Genomic DNA, 20477 nt, shown 5'->3' on the forward strand with positions numbered 1-20477 from the left:
GTTTTTTGTGGCATTTGTATTTATATTGGCTTTCGCAATCGTGGTATAGCTGAAATATGTTGTGTTGTGGCTGAAAGTTACTATGTTGTGGCTTTATGTTGTTGTTTTGTGGCATTTGCATTTATAGTGGCTTTTGCAATCGTGTTGTGGCTGAATGTTGTTGTGTTGCGGCTGAAAGTTAGTGTGTTGTGGCTTTATGTTGTTTTTTGTGGCATTTGTATTTATATTGGCTTTCGCAATCGTGGTGTAGCTGAAAGATGTGTTGTGATTGAAAGTTAGTATGTTGTGGCTTTATGTTGTTGTTTTGTGGCATTTGTATTTATAGTGACTTTTGCAATCGTGTTGTGGCTGAATGGAAAATGGTGCCACATGGTTCATGGGAAACACCTCACAATCACTTACACCCTCCTCGGCAGCAGAATGCCACTTCAAAGAGATGGGATACGGAACCACGTCTGTGATGGAGAATTCACGCACTTTGAAGGCCGGTGACAGGATTGCACACTGCAAAGCACATCCTCTGGCCACTGCTTCGTCAGCATTCAGCGTGGTGCTTAATTCCTTGCCAAAGAATTTGCTGAGTCGCTCTTTGACGGACAACAACTTTATGTTGTTGTTTTGTGGCATTTGTATTTATAGTGGCTTTTGCAATCGTGTTGTGGCTGAATGTTGTTGTGTTGTGGCTGAAAGTTAGTGTGTTGTGGCTTTATGTTGTTTTTGTGGCATTTGTATTTATATTGGGTTTTGCAATCGTGGTGTAGCTGAAAGATGTGTTGTGATTGAAAGTTAGTATGTTGTGGCTTTTTGTTGTTGTTTTGTGGCATTTGTATTTATAGTGACTTTTGCAATCGTGTTGTGGCTGAATGTTGTTGTGTTGTGGCTGAAAGTTAGTGTGTTGTGGCTTTATGTTGTTGTTTTGTGGCATTTGTATTTGTATTGGCTTTCGCAATCGTGGTGTAGCTGAAAGTGGTTGTGTTGTGGTTGAAAGTTAGTGTGTTGTGGCTTTTTGTTGTTGTTTTGTGGCATTTGCATTTATAGTGGGTTTTGCAATCGTGTTGTGGCTGAATGATGTTTTGGGGCTTTATGTTGTTGAGTTGTAGCATAAAGTTGTTGTGTTGTGGCTTTGTGGTTGTGGGCTGTGGTTGAAAAGTTGTTTTGTTGTGGCTGAAAGTTGTTGTGTTGTGACTTTTGCAGTTGAGTAGTGGCTAAAAGTTGTTGTGTTGTGGCTTTGTGGTTGTGGGCTGTGGTTAAAAAGTTGTTTTGTTGTGGCTGAAAGTTGTTGTGTTGTGACTTTTGCAGTTGAGTAGTGGCTAAAAGTTGTTGTGTTGTGTATTGATGTTGTCGTGATACGGCTTTATGTTACTGTGTGGTGGTTTGAAAAGTTGTTGTGGCTTTATGTTATTGTTATGTTGTGGCTTTATGATATTGTGTTGTGGCATTGCATTTGCATTTATAGTGGCCTTTGCAAACATGTTGTAGCTGAAAGTTTTGGTTTTGTGGCTTCATGTTGTGTTGTGGCTAAAAAGTTGTTGCGTTGTGGCTGGAAGTTGTTGCAATGTGGTTTAATGTTGTTGTGTTGTGGCTAAAAAGTTGTTGTGTTGTGGCTGTAAGTTGTTGTGTTGTGGCTTTTGCAATTGTGTCGTGGCTAAAAGTTGTTGCGTTTTGCTTCATATTGTTGTGTTGCGGCTTATAGTTGTTGTGGTGACGACTCTGAGTGGTTAAATATGGATTAGCAATCACTTCAGAGTGTCGGGTCAGGACAGCAATTATTCGTTCAGGTGAGTGCAGGAGAAATAATAGATTGTCCAAGTCCAGATTTGCAGGTTCAATTGTATATTTAAGACATGCATGAAATGTTCGTTTGCGTTTGTGTGTGTGGTTTCCTATACAAACAAATACAATCATTATAAATCAACTAAAGTGACCACAATGCAATGAAATATAGGTACAAGCCTGCAACAGGGCTGTTAAATATACATCACTTAGCTGTGTATACACAGTTTACATAAATGCACAGAATTTGAACATCCCAGCCCTAAGTAATGTAATCATTTTTAGAATGTAAATAGCATCACTACAATAATTCTAAATTGTCAATTGGGGCTAACAAACATGTCCAATGCTACAAACAGGCCCCAATCAGGGTATGATATTTAGCTAGCAGTTAGCTTGTGAACCTGATGCCAAACAGCCATTAGACTACAATAAAACTGACCAAATAAGTTGCAATATAGTTTTAAGCACAAAACCAGTGATATTTAAGTGTATATAAAGTAACTCACTTTGTATTGACGCACACTGCCCATTAAACAAATGACATCGAAGTTCACCGTAACTTTCAGAGTTTGCTGATGTAATGATGTGTTCAATGCCCCCTCCAGTGTCGTAAAAGTGAACTACACTCAAGCAACTCAATGACACAAAAAGAAAACAAGCGTTTCAGAGACAGTCTTTTGTACAGTTGTTTTGTTGTGGCTTTTTACAATTGGGTCGGTGCTGAAAGTTGTTGTGTCGTGGCTTATAGTTGTTTTGTTGTGTCTTTTACAATTGAGTTGAGTTGAGTGGGAATTTATTTCGGACATGCAAGCATCACAGTTTCCAGTTTGTGTTGAAAGTTCTGCTGTGGCTTATGCATTTGTTGTGGCTTTATGTTGTTGTGTTGTGACGTTTGTATTTGTTGTGTCTTTTCTCTGCCACGGTAAACCCCACATACTTCATTTAGATCTACAGTGTCAGAATGAGACTTGGATATCCTTCAGAGTAGTCAACGTACAACCTTAGCAGTTAAGATCTACTATTCACTGAAAATATAGTATTGCACCTTTAAAATAACTTTACTTTTGTGAGATACTGTTGATGTTGTTGTGTTTAATTTCTTACATTTCATGTCCCTTGCAGGAGATGCTTTTCAGAAGGACTTGTAAATTGTTGGAGTTAGAAACTGCCAGAAAGAATGCAGAGAAGGCCAAACCAGTCAAGAAGGCAACTGTGAGTAATTAGTTGGCTGTGTCTCAAATGTATTTCTTCTGTCAGTACACATTGAAGGGGTGATGACATGTCTGCATAACATGTGATGGTGGTTCTTTGGTCAGCATTTTGTAATAATAATAATAATAATAATCACAATTATTTTTATCAATATTGAAAATATGATTATTAATCACAATTGTATACTATGATATGTAAAACATATTTTTATTGCCCTTTCGATTTTGAACAAACAATATGTTATCTTGACATTGACTTAAAAATGAAATTAAATAAAACAAATAATTAATCAGTTACACAATTTAATTTAGTCAAGACATAAGGTTAACTAAAATAAATATTTAATTGCACAGTTCGATCATAAAATGCAAACAAGTGAAAAAATAAGATTATGCACAAAAGACACATACTACACACTGTACTGCTCCCAATATTGAAGCCCCGTTTCCATATGAGTTGGGAAATTGTATTAGATGTAAATATACACGGAATACAATGATTTGCAAATCATTTTCAACCCATATTCAGTTGAATATGCTACAAAGACAACATATTTGATGTTCAAACTGACAAACATTTTTTTTTTTTTTGCAAATAATCATTAACTTTATAATTTGATGCCAGCAACACATGACAAAGAAGTTGGGAAAGGTGGCAATAAATACTGATAACGTTGAGGAATGCTCATCAAACACTTATTTGGAACATCCCACAGGTGTGCAGACTAATTGGGAACAGGTGGGTGCCATGATTGGGTATAAAAGCAGCTCACATGCAATGCTAAGTAATTCACAAATAAGGATGGGGCGAGGGTCACCACTTTGTAAGCAAATTGTTGAACAGTTTTAGAACAATATTTCTCAACGAGCTATTGCAAGGAATTTAGGGATTTTACCATCTACGGTTCGTAAAATCATCAAAAAGTTCAAAGAATCTGGAGTAATCACTGCACGTAAGCAATTATATTACAAACTTTTGATCCCTCAGGCGGTACTGCATCAAAAACCAACATCAGCTTGTAAAGGATATCACCACATAGGCTCAGGAACACTTCATAAAACCACTGTCCGTAACTACAGTTGGTTGCTACATCTGTAAGTGCAAGTTAAATCTCTACTATGCAAAGCCAAACCCATTTATCAACAATATCCTGAAAAGCCGCTGGCTTGGCTGGGCCAGAGCTCACCTAAGATGGACCGATGCAAAGTGGAAAGGTGTTCTGTGGTCTGACGAGTCCACATTTCAAATTATTTTTGGAAACTGGAGACATGGTGTCCTTCAGAACAAAGAGGAAAATAACCATTCGGATTGTTATAGGCGCAAAGTTCAAAAGCCAGCATCTGTGATGGTATGGGGGTGTATTAGTGCCCAAGGCATGGGTAACTTACACATCTGTGAAGGCACCATTAATGCTGAAAGGTTCATACAGGTTTCGGAACAACATATGTTGTCATCCAAGCACTGTTATCATGGACGCCCCTGCTTATTTCAGCAAGACAAGTGTTACAACAGCGTGGCTTCGTAAAAAAGGAGTATGGGTACTTTCCTGGCCCGCCTGCAGTGCAGACCTGTCTCCCATCGAAAATGTGTGGTGCATTATGAAGCGTAAAATACGACAGCTGAGACCCTGGACTGTTGAACGACTGAAGCTCTACATAAAACAACAACGGGAAAGAATTCCACTTTCAAAGCTTCAACAATTAGTTTCCTCAGTTCCCAAACGTTTATTGAGTGTTGTTAAAAGAAAAGGTGATGTAACACAGTGATGAACATGGCCTTTCCCAACTACTTTGGCACGTGTTGCAGCCATGAAATTCTAAGTTAATTATTATTTGAAAAAAAAAATTAAGTTTTTGAGTTTGAACATCAAATATCTGGTCAATGTAGTGCATTCAATTGAATATGGGTTGAAAAGGATTTACAAATCATTGTATTCCGTTTATATTTACATCTAACACAATTTCCCAACTCATATGGAAACGGGGTTTGTATGTAGGACATCCATTCATCCAGCCATTTTTTACCGTTTGCTGTTTTTCTAAATAAAATGGTATTAAAGCCGTTATTTATGCGTGTCGTTGAAAGGTCGACGGATATGGGGTCCCTCGGTGAACGGTGGAAGTTACACTATTCTGTACCAGCGGTGGACCGCTCTGTGAACAACCATACCTCTGATTATTATCTTCACATTACAGGCAAACGATGGTGGTTGAGGAAAGAAAGGAAGTGTTTTTAATGCTTAACCCGCTAGCGCCGCCCTATCGGCTCCCTGGAGCAGTTTTTAAAAAGAGATTGAAATTTCAGCGGTTCTTTAACTCCCCATAGTGTGGACTCTAACTGTGGACAGTTGTTTTACATGTAAACTCTTCCACTGCTTCTTTGTCTCATTTTGTCCACGAAATGTTTTATACTGTGCGTGAATGCACAAATGTGTGCTTTGTTGATGTTATTGATTTGTTAGAGTGCTAATCAGGCATATTTGGTCCGTGCATGACTGCAAGCTAATAAATGATAACATGCTATTTAGGCTAGCTGTATAAACATATTACATCATTATGCCTCATTTGTAGGTATAATTTAGCTCTTTTAATATACTTTACTTTTATCCTCTTTGTATATAATTTAGTTTTGCATGTCTCATGACAAAGTTTCTGTATGTAATATTGGCTGCATTTCTGATAGTTGTTTGTGTGTCATGTTGTTCCAGACCACAGCAAACATTACCTAGATTGTAATAAATTTGTTAAAAGAAGACAGCCTGCCATTTGCTTTAACTTGGACACACACATCTATACCTTTGGCCACTAAAAGCCAGTAATTTCCAGGAATTATCTCACTTTCTGTGTAGCCTTGGATTTACTAATGTTTTCTAATGTATAAATGTATAGCATAAATGTTACATTTCAACATATCTGACAACGAAGATTTGCGTCACCCTCTGACATGTAGTCATTTTGATAGTAGGCTATTGTAGCTAATATAAACATTAAGATGTGTTGCCTTCATTATAAAACTCATAGGGCTTTAAATTTTTGGAGACAGACAAATTATTTTTTTGTATTTTTGGTCCAATATAGCTCTTTCAACGTTTTGGGTTGCCGACAACATAAGTTGTTTAAAGGGGAACATTATCACAATTTCTGAAAGGGTTAAAACCAATAAAAATCAGTTCCCAGTGGCTTATTTTATTTTTTGAAGTTTTTTTCAAAATTTTACCCATCACGCAATATCCCAAAAAACGGCTTCAAAGTGTCTGATTTAACTGTTGTTATATCCACCTGTCCATTATCCTGTGACGTCACAGCGTGACCACACAGAAACAAACATGGCGGATAGCACAGAAAGTTATCGCGATATTAGCTCGGATTCAGACTCTGATTTCAGCGCCGTAAGAGATTCAACAGATTACGCATGTATTGAAACGGATGGTTGGAGTGTGGAGGCAGGTACCGAAAACGAAATTAAAGACGAAACAGAAGCTTTTGAGCCATATCACGACAGACAGCGGCACAGGAGGAAGCGCGGACGAATTCGGCGATCGCCTTCTAACCAACGATCGGTATATGTTTGTTTGGCATTAAATGTGGATGGAGGGAAAAGCTGGATGCAAATATAGCTACAAATGAGGCATAATGATGCAATATGTACATACAGCTAGCCTAAATAGCATGTTAGCATCGATCAGCTTGCAGTCATGCCGTGACCAAATATGTCTGATTAGCACACTCCACATAAGTCAATATCATCAACAAAACTCACCTGTGTGATTTTGTTGACTTTATCTTTGGAAATGCATCTGCTTTGAGTGTCGCAGGATATCCACACATTCTTGCCATCTCTGTCGTAGCATAGCTGTCGTCGGTACAGTGTGCAGAACAAACGCGGGAATTTCGCATCTTTTGACCACTGGTGCAACTTGAATCCGTCCCTGATCGTGTTGTTACACCCTCCGACAACACACCGACGAGGCATGATGTCTCCAAGGTACCGGAAAACAGTCGAAAAAACGGAAAATAACAGAGCTGATTTGACTTGGTGTGTGTAATGTGTTTGAGAAAATGGCGGGTCGCTTCATGATGTGACGTCACGGGTGAAAGGTCATGGCTCCGACAGGTGAACAATTGAAAGGCGTTTAAATCGCCAAATTCACCCTTTTAGAGTTCGGAAATCGGTTAAAAAAAACATATGGTCTTTTTTCTGCAACATCAAGGTATATATTGACGCTTACATAGGTCTGGTGATAATGTTCCCCTTTAAATGAACACACCAGTGCAGCTTTGTTGTGCAACTTCTTGTGGCGTTCTTTGGTTTGTATGCGCGGGAGCATCTCCGGGTTTGCGTGAACAAGCGATGAGGCGTGCGAGCGTGTTCCGACTGTAAAAGGGAAGTGTTCCATTTGAGAGACAGGCATTGGAATGACAGCTTAAGCCAGCAGACGTCAGTAGAGTAGTGCTGTGTAAACACTGATTACGATGCTGTATAAAGTATGACATACTCTATGTCCATCAGTTGGAGGAAGTGAAGAAAGCAGCAGAGACCGAATTTGATCATATTTGTGAGGTGGCGAAGCAGGAGGTAAATCATCTCCAATCTGTCATATTTTCATGTGTAATATTCGTGTGTGTGAGGTGTGTCGTTTTGCAGATTGAGCACTTCCAGGGCGATCGGGTGCAGATGCTGCAGCGAGCTCTGGTGGACTGGTGTGAGAAGCAGCTGCACACCGCCAAAGAGAGCGCTGACCAGTACAACCAGCACCTTCAGGCCTTCAGAGAGCTGTGAGCCCCAAGTGCACATCTGCTTTGTTAAAAAATGCCAATGAGGCCTTGTCAAAGCTGCTAAAAATCGTCAATTACCTGCACGCTACACTCTTCTTTCATGTTCAATTGGTTTTGTCCTCTGTTGCATCACCTTAGGATTCCTACCAAATAAAGTGAAAAATGTAATCCCCAAAGGATTCTGGGTATTTGTTGTGTTGCGTTTATGTTGTGTTACTGGGAGGATGTTCTCCCGAAATGTGTTTGTCATTCTTGTTTGGTGTGGCTTCACAGCGTAGCGCATATTACTAAGAGTGTTAAAATGGTTTATATCACAACCATTAGTGTACTCTGTGTCACCCAGTATGCCTTCCAGTCGTGTGCATGTGTGCATGGAAACCACACACAACATGTTGTTGGACTGACAAGCAGATTGTACATGCTGTAGTAGGCGACAAAGCCAATAGCTTCATAGCACGCCCTAGTACTTATCAACTGGGTGACTGCCGGCAGTCATTCTAGAAAATTATTGCGTCTCCTGTTGTCTCCTTCGCTTTGTGACGCGAGTCCTAAATGGCTCTTTGAATGGTAAAGGATTCCAATCCCTGAACCATGTATATCAAATATTTCTGAATGATTCAACCGCCACCCGCCCGAATCTAATTAAAATCTATTTTTTCGTCATGTCACCCGCCCGACCCGTGGACTCCGCGGATGAGACCGCAAACCGCGCATCTCTAGCACACAGTAACTTCCTATTCTGTGCAAAGTAAGGTTCCAAAAAAAACATTGCGGTAGGGATATACCGATATGAAATTTTCATATCAGTTATTGTCACGGTATTGTTGAATCTGTTCAAAATGTACTCATCTGTATTAATGTTAGTGTGGTAAATTATACCATATACAAATTTCGTACATTATTTTTTTTTTACTAGCATGCCTTTGTATTTGGTCACAGAATCCTTTAGAGGATTATTCTACTAAGGTAAAAACTGCACATATCCATCACAAGCTCTCCAGAGAGTGGTGGCTCCTGCTGCCCGGAAAAATTGGACTCTCAAAGGATAGCAGCAGTTGGATTTTAGGAGGAAGTGTAAAGACATTAACAACATCTGGTAGAAAGCTCCCATCGGTAGGAGTAGAGGACAGGGGTCGGAGGACACCCCACTCAAACTGATCAGAGGAATAATGTCAAGGAAATATTGACTGGCCAGACTGATCAGCTCCAAGACTAGAACTACAAAGAGTAAGGGTCTTCGTGTCAAAGGTATTTAAGGACAGTTGTCCAAGAGGACAGCACAGGAGAGATCCGGCCCACTGTTTCTCCTAGGGCTGCAGCTCCAGTCTGAAGCTCGCTGAAACAAATAAAGCTTTTCGTTCAACGATACCTCTTTGGCGTCTTCTTGGCTCATCACTCAACACACGACCATCAAATATACAACATTAGCATTTAACCTAGCTGGCGTGCGAGCTGCTTTTCCAGGAAATGAACAGTGTCACGTGACTTTTTCACAAAGTGTGACAATCAATCACTGTTTTATAATAATTCGAATTTCAAACAGTATTACTAACCATCTGGATTTTACCACCCTTTATCATTATGCTGGTAATCGTTACTTCCCCAGATGGCAGTATTAATCTGAATAATATCACAACAACTCACAAACTACATTCATTACATTTCTAGATTGTTTACGAAAGTTTAAGTAGCCAATTTATGTCGGCCAATTCATCGAGTCAAGTATAATAAAGTTTATACAATGTAATGTAATTCATCCTCATAACCTCAGCTACACCAGCTAAATACCCAACAGAACTAACTTTAGAAGAACGGTAGACCAGTCAAACCATAAGCATTTAAACAGGCAAATGTTTACAACACCAGCATTTTGTTATGGTGGGGTCGCATGGTTATGCGCTGGTCGTTTCCCCAAAATGCAGATGGACGTTCGGATGCAGTGTGCAGGTAAGAAAAATCATCTCTAGGCAAGAATATAAAACATAGGCACGGGAAGTTATAGAAAAAGAAAAATGCAAAGGAACAAGGAGCAAGAAACCAATGCAACTTGTTGCATGAAGCAAACAAGATGGTAAGTTATTTTTTAAGTTTATTTGCCGCCATAGAGGCGAGGATTGCTGACTTAGAAGTGGCTATGCACAGTGAGGTGAAGTTAGCCGCGAGCTAAGATACTACAAACCCCGTTTCCATATGAGTTGGGAAATTGTGTTAGATGTAAATATAAACGGAATACGATGATTTGCAAATCATTTTCAACCCATATTCAGTTGAATATGCTACAAAGACAACATATTTGATGTTCAAACTGGTAAACATTTTTTTTTGCAAATAATCATTAACTTTAGAATTTGATGCCAGCAACACGTGACAAAGAAGTTGGAAAAAGTGGCAATAAATACTGATAAAGTTGAGAAATGCTCATCAAACACTTATTTGGAACATCCCACAGGTGTACAGGCTAATTGGGAACAGGTGGGTGCCATGGTTGGGTATAAAAGCAGCTTCCATGAAATGCTAAGTAATTCACAAACAAGGATGGGGCAAGGGTCACCAATTTGTAAGCAAATTGTCGAACAGTTTTAGAACAACATTTCTCAACGAGCTACTGCAAGGAATTTAGGGTTTTTCCATCTACGGTCCGCAAAATCATCAAAAGGTTCAGAGAATCTGGAGAACTCACTGCAGGTAAGCGATGATATTACGGACTTTTGATCCCTCAGGCGGTACTACATCAAAAACCGACATCAGTGTGTAAAGGATATCACCACATGGGCTCAGAAACACTTCATAAAACCACTGTCAGTAACTACAGTTGGTTGCTACATCTGTAAGTGCAAGTTAAAACTCTGCTATGCAAAGCAAAACCCATTTATCAACAACACCAAGGAAAGCCGCCGGCTTCGCTGGGCCCGAGCTCATCTAAAATGGACTGATGCAAAGTGGAAAAGTGTTCTGTGGTCTGAAGAGTCCACATTTCATATTATATTTGGAAACTGTGGACGTGGTGTCCTCCGGAACAAAGAGGAAAATAACCATCTGTGATGGTATGAGGGGTATATTAGTGCCCAAGGCATGGGTAATTTACACATCTGTGAAGGCACCATTAATGCTGAATGGTCCATACAGGTTTTGGAGCAACATATGTTGTCATCCAAGCAACGTTATCATGGACGCCCCTGCTTATTTCAGCAAGACAATGCCACGCCACGTGTTACAACAGCGTGGTTTCGTAGTAAAAGAGTGCGAGTACTTTCCTGGTCCGCCTGCAGTCCAGACCTGTCTCCCATCGAAAATACGACAGCGGAGACCCCGGACTGTTGAACGACTAAAGCTCTACATAAAACAAGAATGATAAAAAATTCCACTTTCAAAGCTTCAACAATTAGTTTCCTCAGTTCCCAAACATTTATTGAGTGTTGTTAAAAGAAAAGGTGATGTAACACAGTGGTGAACATGCCCTTTCCCAACTACTTTGGCACATGTTGCAGCCATGAAATTCTAAGTCAATTATTATTTGCAAAGAAAAATAAAGTTTATGAGTTTGAACATCAACTATCTTGTCTTTGTAGTGCATTCAACTCAATATGGGTTGAAAAGGATTTGCAAATCATTGTATTCCGTTTATATTTACATCTAACACAATTTTCCAAATCATATGGAAATGGGGTTTGTACATTGCGTTGACGAGTTTGTTTGCTTGTTGCTGTCAAATTGCACACACAGTTAGAATGTGTCATCAACATGCATTATCACGGCATAACACAATAGTATTAAAAACTATCTTTGGTCAAATTTATATAATTCATTTATATCACGCAACCCTAAACCCCGTCTCTACAAAGTAACACATTAAAAATGCATGATAATAGTTAAAAGTGATCATTGTAACGACAAAAAGGCATGGAAAAAAAGCATTTTACTGTGGTGTAGTCTGCATGTGACGAATAAACTTTGAACCATGATGGGAAATGGTCCTCAGTTGCATGCTCAGACCTGCCAACTCATGCCAATTAATCTAAAGTGTGCTATGAATTTTGGCTGCCTGTGCGTTTAAGTTTAACACGCGTGATGCAAAGAACAATGTTTTATTTATTTTGTCTCTTTCTAGCAAGCCTCTCCCAGGACTTAAGAGGTTAATCAGTTGTGCAAGGACATTGCAGCAAGGACAATCAGGGCTTCTCCCGCTCACTTTTCCTTCCTCTCTCTCTCTTTTGGGGCAAAACCATCTCCCATACATTTCTTTTAAATCCACCATTTCCCACCCCCTGAAAGCTTAAAACTCAGACAGACTTTTTGCCAATAAGCTCAATGTCATCCTTCCCTCCCAGAGTCTCTCCAAGAACTGCTGCCTGCTCGGTCTCATCAGTTCCGGGCCTATAATTTCTCCATTGGGTGAATTAGGACGACTGGTGGTCCATTTGTAGGAAGGATTGAGAGGAAGATAGATGGCTGCTCTCATGAGAGAAGAGGCCGGACTGGAAACTGAGCTCATTTGACAGCGGTTCTGTAGATAACGTATCCACATCTTACTGCTAGGTCTTTAGTCTGCCAAAAACACTTCATACACTGCTGTACGAAAATAAATAACTTAGAAATAAGCATGAGCATATATTATTAAGATGTGAGTCGATTGTATGCACGCGTTTATTTTTGATTGCTTTCTCAAACTTCAAAAGTGTATTTTTGATTATTTTAGTGAAATTTGGCTGGGTAATACAGCAGTATATAATAACCATTATTCAACCGAGTAGACACATTTTGGTTTGGATTAGATGTGAGTTATGTCAGATAATATATCAAAAACTTATCCAATCAAGCCCTTACTTTATGTATCGTATTTTTCGGACTATAAGGCGCATTTTAAATCCTTTAATTGTTTTTTTAAATCGACAGTGTGCCTTATAACCCGGTGAGCCTAATGTACGGAATCATTGTGGTTGTGCTTACCGACCTCGAAGCAGTTTTATTTGGTACATGGTGTAATGATAAGTGTGACCGGTTGATGGTAGTCACACATTAGAGATTTGTTTAGACTGCAATATGACGGCACTAAAAAAACACCAAAACTTAAAATGTTCCATGGACAATAAAGAACATTACACACGGCAATCAAAAAATATGTCAAAATGTTTTAGTATGAATTTGAAGCCGCACAGCTTGATAGATTGTCGGCCCATTACTGCTACCGTAGTGAGAGATACAAGTATTACTTAATGTGTGTATTAGGACTGCAAAATGGCACCCATTTGCAGACATGTTATCTGGTGTTTTGTTTCACAATATTATGCAAAACCAACTTTTCTTACCTTCTGGTACCTGCTGATGTGTATTTGAAATCTGCGTAAGTCCTGAAAATTTGCACACGTCCACCACTGTAGTCCGTGACGATGCGGTAGTCAATCTTCTTCTTTACTTCAAATATGAAGTTTGAGTAAAATATGTAGATTCCTACTGTGGAAAGATCAGTCATACTGAATAATTGTGGTATTATCATGTCAGTTTGAAGGTATATGCGCTAGTCCTCATGGGAAATGTGGTCTTCCTTCCACTGCCGCTTTGGTCCACAACTAAAACTGAAAGTTCCTAATTGGAGCTTCATTATGCAAAACATCGGGATCTTTCTGCGTGGAGTTTACATCTTCTCACCGTGACTGCGTGGGTTCCCTCCGGGTACTCCGGCTTCCTCCCACTTCCAAAGACATGCACCTGGGGATAGGTTGATTGGCAAGACTAAATTGGCCCTAGTGTGTGAAAGTGAGTGTAAATGTTGTCTGTCTATCTGTGATGGCCCTGCGATGAGGTGGTGACTTGTACAGGATGTACCCCGTCTACCGCACGAATGCAACTGAGATAGGCACTAGCGAACCCCCGTGACCCCAAAAGGGACAAGCGGTAGAAATGGATGGATGGATATCATCTCAGGGCATTCAATCAATCGCTACTGGACTGCTTGGTTTGTCTATGAAGACACTTCGCCACTTCATCAGTTCGCGCTCATCGACTTAGATTAGTCAGATCTAGTCCAGCGACTGGTGCCAAAACCCCATCTATACTCCACAAAACAGGAGGATGTGCCTGGGCAAGGCTGGCTTCACCTTATCATAGTGACAAAAACAACTCTTTCGATGCAAACAAGCAACCCTAACTGTCAAAGCCAACGACAGTTGTTCAAGTGTAAATTTTCCCTAGTTAGGATTGAGGTATTGTGTGGCACAACAATCGCAGTGGATCGACTACTACCAGTCCAAAATAGTCTGAGGCCCTGTCTACATTAAAGGCCTACTGAAATTAGATTTTCTTATTTAAACAGGGATAGCAGGTCCATTCTATGTGTCATACTTGATCATTTCGAGATATTGCCATATTTTTGCTGAAAGGATTTAGTAGAGAACATCGACGATAAAGTTTGCAACTTTTGGTCGCTAATAAAAAAGCCTTGCCTGTACCGGAAGTCGCAGACAATGACATCACAAGGGTGAGGGCTCCTCATGTCCTCACATTGTTTATAATGGGAGCCTCCAACAAAAAGAGCTATTCGGGCCGAGAAAATGACAGTTTCCCCATGAATTTGAGCGAGGATGAAAGATTCGTGGCTGAGGATATTGATAGCGAAGGACTAGAAAAATAAAATAAAATAAATAAAGTTAAAAAAAATAAAGGCGATTGCATTGTGAGCAATTCAGATGTTTTTAGACACATTTACTAGGATAATTCTGGAAGATCCCTTATCTGCTTATTGTTTTAATAGTGTTTTAGTGAGATTTTAAAGATTGTAAAGACATACCTCGAGGTCGGATGGCTGCCGTGAGAAGCCGAGGAGCCAAGCTAACAGCTGCCTTTTTTGACATGACAGCTGCTGCAGTACGACGAATAATCCATTGACTTCTCCGGTAAGATACATATCACAATTTCCCCATCGAAAAACATGCTGATTGACGTAGAGAAAACATGTTCGTTTGACCGCTCCGCTTCACAACAAACAAAGAAACACCGGCTGTGTGTCAGTGCTAAAGACAGCTGCAATCCACCGCTTTCCACCAACAGCATCGTTCTTTATAGTCTCCATTATTAAATGAACAAATTGCAAAAGATTCAGCAACACAGATGTCCAAAATACTGCGTAATTACGCCATGAACAGAGACGACTTTTAGCCGTGTTTGGTCAAGCGATTATATTTCCTTACAGTCCGTAATGTCACGCGTACGCGTCATCATTCTGCGACGTTTTCAACAAGAAACTCGCGGGAAATTTCAAATTGCAATTTAGTCAACTAAAAAGGTCGTAATGGCATGTGTTGCAATGTTAATATTTCATCATTGATATATAAACAGACTGCGTGGTCGGTAGTAGTGGGTTTCAGTAGGCCTTTAAGTCGGATAACTCCTTAAACAAATAATTATTTAGCCTAAGCCCCATGTCAGCCACACTAACCCATCGTTTAAAGTCCCCCTCCTTGGATAATTTTTTACACGGGTAAGTGCGTAGTTACATAGACCTGGACCCATAAGTGTTAGCATTGTCTAATACAAGTCAGGGTTGCGACAGTGCATCAGTTTTCTCCCATGGCGACTGCACGCAGACACGCCCACATTGATAATGAGAGCGCGGATCAGCTAAGCGTGACCCAGAGCAAGGACGAGGAGAGATCACAGCATGTATTTTGACTCTGTGAAAACATTCAATTTGGGCTGATTTGCTGAAGGAGCTCATTGCAGACAGAATAGGCAGCACTCTGCATCAACCAAGGTTGGCATAAACTCAAAGACCATCAACAAGGACCCTGGTGAGAAAGAACCCAACATTGAACAATAGAAGAAATACAGGATTAGTAAATAACAACCAACAACTAACTCTGGAGTTCCATGCCAGATTTTAAGTGGTGATGTAAAGATGATTGTAAGAAGGGTGAGGAATTCCAAGGGAAGAACTGGTTAATGATATCAAGCAAGTCGGGAGCACAGTCAGCAAAAATAAGCTTTTGTAACACACTTTGCTCAAATGGATTTAGAGCCAACTTCCTCAAAAAGACACATGTACAGTCTCGTGTGAAGTTTGTCAACACCTGAAGGATACAGACAAGGCTTGGGAAAAATTCTAAATCTGGCCCAACAACAGTATGATTGTTGTCAAACATGGATGTGGAAACATTCTGCTTTGGGTTTAGAAGAAACGTCTGACTTCTGTGCTTACCAACAAGGTTTCCCTACTAAGTACTGACTCATGTTTTGCTTTAGGATTAAATACCATACTTATTTCCAAATGTTCAGTTATTTTTTGGCCTTTTTCTCTCTCTGTTACAATAAAATTACCACAATTTTTGGTCGGTAAGCCGCTATTCACCCGCTCCCATGGTTTGAACCCTGCACTTTATGCAGTGCTGCAGCTAATTTACGGCTTTTCCCTAGTTTGCAAGCTCCACATCCCGCCAATAAATTTAGCCTTGTAACATCAGACGAATGAAAATGCCAAACGGGTGATGGTTGATCATTGGAATTGTTGACATTAAATCCAATGCAATCATACAATCATTGATTCAGCCATTTAGTGCGTTATGGACTCACTGTCGTCATGAAGAAAAAACAAAGAAATGCACACGACCCAGCCACAAAACCGAAGAAGCTTGTCCTAGCTATTGAAAAAGAAAAAACCTCATCGCTAACAAGCCCTGAAAGGCTTCAATGGTTTCGTACTGCAGAAGGATGAGGAGGACTTAAAGGGCTACTGAAACCCACTACTATCGACCACGCAGTCTGATAGTTTATATATCAATGATGAAATATTAACATTGCAACACATGCCAATACGGCCGGTTTAGTTTACTAAATTGCAATTTTAAATTTCCTGCGATATGTCCTGTTGAAAACGTCACGGAATGATGACGCTTATGTTGACGGGTGCTTGTGACGTTATTGGTCGTAGCGGACATTTTATCCCAGCACCTCTCACGGTTAAAAGTCGTCCGATTTAATCGCATAATTACACAGTATTCTGGACATTTGTGTTGCTGAATCTTTTGCAATTTTTTCAATTAATAATGGATACTACAAAGAAGAATGCATTTGATGGAAAGCGGTGTATTTCGGCCGGCTGTAGCAACACAAACACAGCCAGTTTTTCTTTGTTTGTTGTGAAGCTTTAATATCGAACAAAGCGTTCAAGCGAACATGTTTCTCTACCACATGTCAACCGGCAGGTTTCGGTGAGAAAATTGTAGTAATAAGTTGGCTCTTACCGTAAACATGAGCGGAGGCAGCTGCGACTTTCTTGGCTCCTCCATGGCTTCACTCAGAGACACTGGCGGTCACCACACCCCTCTGACTTTCAGGTATGACTTTATAATCAAACTAAAACACTAGTAACACAATAATCAGATAAGGGATTTTCCAGAATTATCATAGTAAATGTGTCTAATAACATCTGAGTCGCTCCCACTGCCCTCGTCTTTTTTTTCTTTTCTTCTAGTCCTTCACTCTCACTATCCTCATCCACGAATCTTTCATCCTAACTCCAATTAATGGGGAAATTGTCGCTTTCTCGGTCAGAATCGCTCGCGCTGCTGGTGGCCATGATTGTAATCAATATGCGGATGTGAGGAGCCCTCACACCGGTGACGTCACGTGCACATCGGCTTCTACTTTTGGTACAGGCTTTTTATTAACGACCAAAGTTGCGAACTTTATCGTCGATGTTCACTGCTAAATCCTTTCAGCAAAAATATGGCAATATTGCGAAATGATCAAGTATGACACATTGAATGGATCTGCTACCCCGTTTGAATAAGAAAATCTCATTTCAGTAGGCCTTTTAGAGGGAAGATTGCGCTATGGTGGGCTACTGTATGCCGTGTTTTGTTTTTTAACACAACCACTTGAAATATTTAATGTCTTAATGTGTACACACTACACCTTAAGCTTATAGACTTGTGAAGCCAATATATGTGCAAAATAAAATTTGTCCAAATACAGTCGGGAAAAAAGTATTTAGTCAGCTACCGATTGTGCAAGTTCTCCCACTTAAAATGATGACAGAGGTCTGTAATTTTCATCATAGGTACACTTCAACTGTGAGAGACAGAATGTGGAAAAAAAATCCAGATATTCAAATTGTAGGAATTTTAAAGAGTTTATTTGTAAATTATGGTGGAAAATAAGTATTTGATCAACCATTCAAAGCTCTCACTGATGGAAGGAGGTTTTGGCTCAAATTTTCACGATACATGGCCCCATTCATTCTTTCCTTAACACGGATCAATTGTCCTGTCCCCTTAACAGAAAAAACGCCCCAAAGCATGATGTTTCCACCCCCATGCTTCACAGTAGGTTTGGTGTTCTTGGGATGCAAATCAGTATTCTTCTTCCTCCAAACACGACGAGTTGAGTTTATACCAAAATGGATACATGGATGATACAGCAGAGGATTGGAAGACTGTCATGTGGTCAGATGAAACCAAAATAGAACTTTTTGGTATAAACTCAACTCATCGTGTTTGGAGGAAGAAGAATACTGATTTGCATCCCAAGAACACCAAACCTACTGTGAAGCATGGGGGTGGAAACATCATGCTTTGGGGCGTTTTTTCTGTTAAGGGGACAGGACAATTGATCCGTGTTAAGGAAAGAATGAATGGGGCCATGTATCGTGAAAATTTGAGCCAAAACCTCCTTCCATCAGTGAGAGCTTTGAATGGTTGACCAAATACTTATTTTCCACCATAATTTACAAATAAACTCTTTAAAATTCCTACAATTTGAATATCTGGATTTTTTTTCCACATTCTGTCTCTCACAGTTGAAGTGTACGTATGATGAAAATTACAGACCTCTGTCATCATTTTAAGTGGGAGAACTTGCACAATCGGTGGCTGACTAAATACTTTTTTGCCCCACTGTATTAGGTGGGCATGGCTTATAATTAGGGGTGGTCTATATTCTGGAAATTATGGTACTCTAAAAATGTAGACTGTGCATATCTTTGTAAAAGTGTAATCTTTAGCTAAGGATCAATTACTTTTGTTCCCTGCTGTAAGCAAAATAATGGATTTTGAAAAGCGAGGCTAATTTGCTTGCTACAACCACCTCATGTGATAGTTTCCGTGCCTGCAACCTGGATTCACCCTTCATTGCTCCTCTCCTGTCTTCACAAGCAGCTTTGATACCTCGGAGGAGCTCAGGCTCCTGAGAGTTAGTGATATTGTAATATGAAAGCCTCCTGTCTTCCTCTTGCAACAGGCGAACCGTGGCTGTTTGAAATTAAATAAAAAGGGAAAATAAACTTTGAGCGCTTTAATCTTATATTCACTTGCATCGTGGAAGTACATGGCCCGCCATCTTCTGCCCACCGTCACAAACGAGTGTGTTCATTGCAGCTGATTTGTGTCAAGCCAAGGTTGTTAGCACCTCATTAAATCTAATCACTGCCATGCACAGATTATAACTCATTAAAAGTTTGGGAACAAGATAGCTTGGAAGGGAGAGGCGGAGAAGAAGGAAATGTAATGCAGATTTGCTACCACCTGCAGCTAATACACTTTCATAAGGCACATCCAAAACGGAGTCCTCCAGGCAGCGAACTACCCCTCCAATACATTTAATACGCTTTTCAGTTTCTCCGCAAAAGCATTAGACTTGCTAATTCTGCCTATTTGTCATTTCACCCATGAATGGAGGTCATAAATATTTATACTTTCACGCTCCCGAGTTGCCTTCCATACGTTCAAAGGGTTGCAGATGTTGCTATGATACAGTTAATTCGGTTTGCAGGAATGATGTCAGCAGCAGGTTTACATGCAACACCGTAGAGCAGGGGTCACCAACCTTTTTGAAACCAGGAGCTACTTCTTGGGTACTGATAATGCGAAGGGCTACCAGTTTGATGCACACTTAAATAAATTGCCAGAAATAGCCAATTTTCTCAATTTACCTTTAATAAATGAATCTAAATATATACATATATATATATAAAAAAATGGGTATTTCTGTTTGTCATTCCGTCGTACATTTTTTTTCCTTTTACGGAAGGTTTTTTGTAGAGAATAAATGATGAAAAATACACTTAATTGAACGGTTTAAAAGAGGAAAAAACTGGAAGAAATTGAAAATTACATTTTGAAACATAGTTTATCTTCAATTTTGACTCTTTTGAATTCAAAATTCAACCAAAAAAAAAAGAAGAGAAAAACTAGCTAATTTGGATCTTTTTGAAAAAATTAAAAGAAGAATTTATGGAACATCATTAGTAATTTTTCCTGATTAAGACTAATTTTTAGAATTTTGATGACATGTTTTAAATAGGTTAAAATCCAATCTGCATTTTGTTAGAACATACAACAAATTGGACCAAGCTATATTTCTAACAAAGACAAATCATTATTTCTTCTTTCAAGAACAACATTTTTAAAAGAAATTCAAAGGACTTTGAAATAAGACTTAAATTTGATTCTAAAGATTTTCTAGATTTGCCAGAATATTTTTTTTTAATTTTAATCATAATAAGTTTGAAGAAATATTTCACAAATATTTTTTTGTCGAAAAAACAGAAGCTAAAATGAAGAATTAAATTAAAATGTATTTATTATTCTTTACAATAATAATAATAAAAAAAAAATTACTTGTACATTGATTTAAACTGTCAGGAAAAAAGAGGAAGGAATTTAAAAGGTAAAAAGGTATATATGTTTAAAAATCCTAAAATCATTTTTAAGGTTGTATTTTTTC

The 20477-nt window shown here is 39.3% G+C and overlaps 1 protein-coding gene across 3 annotated transcripts in view; it reads left to right on the forward strand.

Moving 5' to 3' along the window:
* The window catches only part of si:dkey-28n18.9 (sorting nexin-32), a 36322-nt gene extending 28383 nt beyond the window's left edge, over nt 1–7939 (forward strand). The window contains exons 13-15 of one of the 3 annotated variants that reach the window (XM_061875138.1): nt 2899–2988; nt 7498–7563; nt 7633–7939. In XM_061875138.1, the coding sequence (XP_061731122.1) occupies nt 2899–2988; nt 7498–7563; nt 7633–7767 (291 nt within the window). In that variant the 3' untranslated portion in view covers nt 7768–7939. The other 2 variants (XM_061875140.1, XM_061875139.1) reach the window with 2 other exon arrangements.
* Nucleotides 7940–20477: the final 12538 nt, after the last annotated feature.

This window comes from Nerophis ophidion, linkage group LG16, assembly GCF_033978795.1.
Source record: "Nerophis ophidion isolate RoL-2023_Sa linkage group LG16, RoL_Noph_v1.0, whole genome shotgun sequence".
Classification (NCBI taxonomy): Eukaryota; Metazoa; Chordata; class Actinopteri; order Syngnathiformes; family Syngnathidae; genus Nerophis; species Nerophis ophidion.